Here is a 6,451-nt window from a genome sequence, read left to right as displayed (position 1 = left end):
AGAAACTTGTCCTTTCTCTCAGCTGTGAGAGGTCCCAGGCAAGGCTGTCAGATACAGATGTCCCCTCTACCCTCCTCACTTCCATACCTGGTGTCTTTGGGAGATGGGGACCTTTCCTGTCAAAGCTGACAAAGTTGAGTTTCTCACATTACTCCCCTCTCCCTCAGGCCAGTTGGTTGCCATCCCCCACCTCCTGCCCACACTCCTGACTCTGCCCGCAACACACGTCATCATGCCTCGCAGTAAGAAGAGTCACTCCCGCAAGCTTGAAGCAGGCCTTAAGGACGAAAGAGGAGCTCAGGGCCCGGGGGATGCACAGGTTCCTGCCACTGAGAAGGAAACTGCCTCCTCTTCTCTCTCTCCTTCGATCCAGGGCACCCCAGAGGTGGTGCCTGCTGCTGGAAAACCAAGTGTTCTCCAGAGTCCTCAGAAAGCCCTCTCCTCCTCCACCACCATCAAAGCCACTCCATCGAGCAAGTCGCAGGAGGGCTCCAGCAGCCCCAAACAGGGTCCGAGCGCCTCCCAGGCTCCACCAGATGCTGAGTCCTTGCTCAGTGATGTGCTAAACCAGAAGATGGCCGAATTGGTGCAGTTCCTGAGCACCAAGTACGTCACGAAGGAGCCTATCACAGAGGCAGAAATGCTGGAGAGTGTCATCAAAGAGCACAAGGGCCACTTCCCTGTGATCTTCGGGAAAGCCTGTGAGTGCATGGAGATTGTCTTTGGCATTGAAGTGAAGGAAGCAGACCCCATCAACCGCTCCTACGTGCTTGTCAAAACCCTAGATCTCACCTACGATGGGATGCTGAGTGATGACCACAGCATGCCCAAAACCGGCCTCCTGATCCTTATCCTGGGGGTGATCTTTGTGGAGGGCAACCGTGCCCCTGAGAAGAAGATCTGGGAGGTGCTGAGAAAGATCGGAGTGTGTGCCGGGAAGAAGGATTTCATCTATGGGGAGCCCAGGAAGCTCATCACCAAAGATTTCGTGCAGGAAAAGTACCTGGAGTACCGGCAGGTGCCCGGCAGCGATCCTCCACGCTACGAGTTCCTGTGGGGTCCCAGGGCCCACACTGAAACCAGCAAGATGAAAGTCCTGCAGTTTTTTGCCAAGGTCAGTGGCACTGACCCCGCTTCCTTCTCGTCCTGGTATGAGGAAGCTTTGAGAGATGAAAGAGAGCGAGCCCAGGCCAAAGTTGCTGCCACCGATGCTACTAGGGCCACGGCCAGTGAAAGTTCCAGTGTCCCATCGAGCAGCGTCTCCTGCCCTGAGTGAAGTCTGAAGAAGATCTCCACTCTGTTTTTGAAGAGGGCAGTCAAGGCTCTAAATAGCGGAGGACCGAAGTGCAGATTTTACCTTTTTTCTTTTTGCTATTTTTCAAATGTTCTGCTTTCTAAAAGGTTTTTTTAGCTTCAGAGTCTAGGTTCATGAATGATACTGGTCACATGTTTATTGCTGTTTACCAGGTTTAAGAATAAGAATTTTGCTCTTCTGGAAAACCTGTTGGGTAACTTTTATCTTTTTTTCTAATCTGGAAGAGGATAGCATAGCACTGATAGTAGAATTTCCTTAGAAATATGGAAGATCCCTGCAGTAAAACAGATGGGATCAAGAAACAGAGGGGGAAATGTAAAAGATGGCTATCCTAGGGTTCCTGTATCCCATTTAGTCTGTTGGGTAGTAAAATTAAAGCTCTGTACTTGGATTTGTTTGGCTAAAGAATGCATGAGAAATTAAATCTTAATAAACGAAAGCCCTGGCTCACTGGCTCATTTATTCTTACAAGTGTTTTACAGGTAAGAGAAAGTCTAGAATGGAAACTGCTCTCAGCAGTTCCTCTGGGCTCATGGGAAAAGCAGAGAGAAATCTCCACCTGTGGCAGGTGCGGAAGGTGCCACGGAACCCAGGGCACGAACCACGCGTTCTGTACGCGTCTCTGCAGGACTTCCGGAGAATAGGGGGATATTTGTTTGAGGTGGTGCCGAAGGGCTGGCACTTTTCCCCTGGCCTGGGAAAGCCCAGAGCCCACCCCTTTGAGAGGGCATTTTAATGACCTTGAGTGTGATGTGGCCAACTCTAAGCAGGGGCTAGACTTTTGGCGGGGCTGAAACGAGTGATAATAGTGGTTTGGATGGAAGAGCAGCTGGGAGGGAGGAATAGAGTTAGTCCTTGACTCAAATTCTAGGAGGTCTGAGTTGCATCCAGCCGGGGAAGACTTCCCTATATCCAAATTAAATAATATATCCACGCACAGGGACATTCTGTAGAGTATCTTTACAAAGCAGCATCTTCGGCTCACTTCATGGTTTGTGTCCTGGAGTGCTGCATATTCTCCGAGATGCCATGGAAACACACACACTCAATCCCAGAGGACAGAGTGACAGAGTCTGGGGTCAAAATCCTATTTGCAATTACTGCTATTTATTAAAGATGCAATAAACGCCAGGCACTTTACTTACATGACACACATCCTAGCAGTTCTACAAGACGGGGCTCAGCAAACCCACTTAGCAGGTGAAGAACCTAAGGCTCACAGCACTTGGCAGTTTGCCCACGATCACATGTTCAGTACATGACAAGGCTAGGCCCAAAGAAGGAAGGGGACAATGAGAAACAGGATTTGGGGACAATCTGTGCTTTATTTCCCTAGGGTCTGCCTGCCTGGGCCCCAGAGCTCCTTGAGAGCTGCGTCTGCCCGGGCGCAGCTGTGCATGTCCAGTCTCAGCACGTCCGGCGTGACCGCACCCTTGCCCCAGTCCCTCCTCTGTCTGCCTTCCTGTCCAGCTCTAGAATCTGGCCTGACCTGCGCTCCCAGTGGAACAGCTCCAGTCACCTGTCTTCCCCGTCATGGAGCATCCCTGCTCCTTACAGAAGGATGGCCCCCTGGCTGCCCCTCCCTCTTTCTAGAGCCCTGTTAGCAACAGGCTTTTGGCAGCCAAAGTGCACTTTGGAGGGTGGTTAGACGCCTGAGCACCCCCTCCTGGCATCCTCCACACACTCAAATTGTTTTTCAAATGAGCTGGAGAGTAGAGTCTGATTTGCACATAATCTACTGGTCCTCAGGATGTAACCCTGAGGTTAGGGTTTTTGAAACCACACTAATATTTGAGGTAAGAGTCTAATAAGATGTATTATTTGAAACAGGCCACTGATCACATCAGCAGATGAGCAAACTCACTTAGGTGGTCAAAGACCAAAACATTTCTGCCAAGTGGTAGATGAGGAGACAGCACAGAAAGCAGCTACAGGGGCTGAATGTAAAACCCTGGAGTCCTAGAAGGTGAACAATGGTTCTTTGGTGGACATGTTGCTCTGGTTTTAAAAACACAAGTTAGCCATCCTTCGCCTGCTTCTTGTACATACACCTTGCCCCCAGGAAAACCCTAGTTTGCAGTTCGCCTAATGGCACCTGTGCAGGTAGGTATTTGGGAATGTTCAGTCATGCGGAGGGGAGCAGAGACTCACAAGTTGAGGTTTTGATTATGCATCATAAGGCTGGAGAACGTTCCCAGGCTACTGCGATCACAGACGTTACTGGAAAGGGCAAGGCAGAACTCCCCGCCGACACAGGGAGGGTCACTTGAAAACTAGACGTGATGCTGTATTTGAGAACCAACACTTGTCACATGGTAGGCACTTGAAAAAGTTGGTGAATTTCAAGGCAAATTTGGTTTTCTCAGGAACTCCTCCAAGAAATGAACGGAGTTGTCATCATACCAAATTCTAGTAATTGCTTTTTATTGAGTACCTACTAGATGATGGCTTCCGGGAGAGACTACAAGTGTTTATCCACATCTCTCTCTCCTTCCCGGGGGGCCCACTCGTAGTCAGGCAGGAGCCAGTATGCCATTTCCACGCCTCCTCGGCCAGTCGGCAGCAAACATGGGGCCCCCGCGCCGAGACGGAGAGCTACAACACGGAAACAGCCCAGACCCCCGAATTACCTGAGAGCAGAAAGTGCCTGCCCACCCACGTCAGGAATTGATGTGCGCAAAAAATAAACCTTCATTGTATAAAACCGTTCCAATTTCAGGACTTCTCTGTGGCATAAGCTAACCCTTGTTTTAACTAATTCATGCCCAGCAGTTATTTCTGTGGTTAAGCTTATTTAAGTATTTTAATTACAAAGGTGACGGTGCAAATACACTTCTTGCAAACCATTTACTCTTGGCATCCTTCATCCAAGTCTGAGCTTACACCCACCGATACCCAGCGACTTATGTCCTCTAACTTAGTGTGCCCGTTTTAAGCAGCTGGAAGCTCTGCAGGAACTAGTTTCTCATCACAAACAGAACAAGGGGCGGGAGGTCCCTGGTAACGGGAGGCGGAGATTCTATAATGCTTATACCTCATTGGTGGACAGTGACTGTCAAAATTTTAGACGTGGGACATCACAGTCCAACTGAAGCCTTCAAAAGAAATCCAATCCATAAACTCGAAGAAGGCAGAGCTGTGTGACCGAAGTGAGGACTATAATCCTGGAGTCTGGCCCACCCAGCACCCTTCCCTCTTCCTTGGGGACAGTGGCCCTGTGACCCAACCACAGAACTCTAGGTTCCCTCTGAGCACTACGGGGAAAGCCCTGTGCTAGAAACCCCTTCCCGGGCCCTGGACTGTCGCACCCCTCACAGGCATGAATCTGTGCGGACTCCATTTGGCCCCATGCACCGAATCCCAGTTTTGCTGCCTGGCTCTCCAGCATCGCCGACAACTTGTGAGCCCCGATTTCTGCGTCTCCAGCCTACCTTACCACCCCATTTCTCGTTCCCAACTCCTCACTGCCCCACCCCTGACCTAGACACACTCTAGCACACGCTGTCCTACCCACTCATCCAGTCTCGATTTTCAGCATGGGACCGGCTGTCTTCCCTGTAACCCACTACCCCCCTTAGGATTCATGGATTTTTCACAGGCTCTTCCTTTCTGCTGATGCCAATCCTTGTCCCTCCTTCCCTCCCTCCCTCCCTCCTTTCCTCCCTTCCTTCCTTCCTAGCTTTGCTTCTAACTCTCTTCTGCAAACAGGCCCCAGCTAGTGCCTTTCCCTGGTAGCTTCTCAGCACCAAATAACACAGAGGGCCTCCCCTGACTTGGCAGCCATGTTTCACTACAAAGGCAGAACCCTTTCAAGTACTCTAATGCCACACAAATGATGAGGACTTCCACTCTAATGGGAGCAGGAATTATTCCCAGCCCTGTGTGAGTTCCAGAGTTCTCTTTCTGTGCAGCAATCTCCTCTTAGTATTCGGTCCTGCAAATTTTAGCTACCTTGGACTTCCCGGACTCCCAGCTTCAGCTCAACTCAAGAAGACTGTCCAGGCTTCCCCCTCTGTGCACTGTGGCATGCATTACCTCCCCAGGCAAATAAACTACGGTATCATAGAACTGACCTCATTTGTTTTCCATTTCTTAGAGATCGCTGTCCTTCGTGACCTGATGTCCAATAAATTGAAAATTGTTTCGTATGTTTCATCTGATTTTTAGGTATATCATGTAGGAGTTCGATTCCTGTTACTTCATTGTGACCAGAAGTCCTATAATCCAAATTTAAAATCTAAATTATCTAGGCATGATAAATGCCCCCAAATTTCAAACTTATTCAAACTAAAATCAGAACTGAAAGGCTGTGGATGCATTTGTGTTAACACAGACATACTAATTTACAACCAGCACAGTACCAACAGTGTTTCCTCTGCTGGTGGAAGTATAAGTGATCCCTTCATTTTCTTATGTATGGTTTTTAAAAATTTCCAACATTTATGAAACACATGAATCACCTTTATAATGATAAAAAGTTAAGTATTTCAAAATGTGATTTTGAATACCAAAAATTAATACACATTCTTTAGATGATTTGTTTTCAATATTGATCAACCTCTTGCCAGATTCTACCCATCTCTGGCATGCCTACTGCTTGTTCGACTAGAAAGAAAAACAATGCAATCCATTTAGTTAGCTCTGTGTGGTTATGCAACTTTCCTCACACTTTCAAAGACAATGGTATACAGATAAGAATCTATCTTCTTTTTAAAGCCCTCTCTCCAGGGCTCCTGGGTGGCTCAGTCGGATAGGTTAAGCGTCTGCCTTTGGCTCAGGTCATGATCCGGGAGTCCCAGGATGGAGTCCCACATCAGGTTCCCTGCTCAGTGGAGGAGTCTGCTTCTCCCTCTCCCCTCACCCTGCTCTCCTGCCCTCTCTGTCTCTCTCTCAAATAAATAAATAAAATCTTATAAATAAATAAATAAATAAATAAAGCCCTCTCTCCAGGAAGTATTCACATATTTTAAAAGGGGAAATTATATTTACATCTAAATCATATTCTCCATGATTTGATTGGATCCAATATTTATAGGAAGCACAGTATACAAGCAATTTTAGGAGAAGGAATTAGAATTATCACGTTCATTACTACAGGAGTGTTGTTTATGTCTCTTGTCAAAGCTCATAATAAAT

The 6,451-nt window shown here is 48.0% G+C and overlaps 1 protein-coding gene across 1 annotated transcript; it reads left to right on the top strand.

The window, feature by feature from the left end:
* Positions 1-232: 232 nt before the first annotated feature.
* On the top strand, positions 233-1,344 carry LOC113241834 (putative MAGE domain-containing protein MAGEA13P). Its single transcript, XM_026479696.3, has one exon. It carries the CDS (start codon positions 233-235, stop codon positions 1,274-1,276), a length of 1,044 nt encoding a protein of 347 aa, XP_026335481.1. The 3' UTR covers positions 1,277-1,344.
* Positions 1,345-6,451: the final 5,107 nt, after the last annotated feature.

The sequence above is a fragment of the Ursus arctos genome, chromosome X, assembly GCF_023065955.2.
Source record: "Ursus arctos isolate Adak ecotype North America chromosome X, UrsArc2.0, whole genome shotgun sequence".
NCBI classification, from domain to species: Eukaryota; Metazoa; Chordata; class Mammalia; order Carnivora; family Ursidae; genus Ursus; species Ursus arctos.
This window is presented reverse-complemented; position numbering and strand designations above follow the sequence as displayed.

Bases quoted from the DNA above. Each gene is read 5' to 3' on its own strand.
- LOC113241834 (XM_026479696.3), top strand. From the start codon at position 233: ATGCCTCGCAGTAAGAAGAGTCACTCCCGCAAGCTTGAAGCAGGCCTT.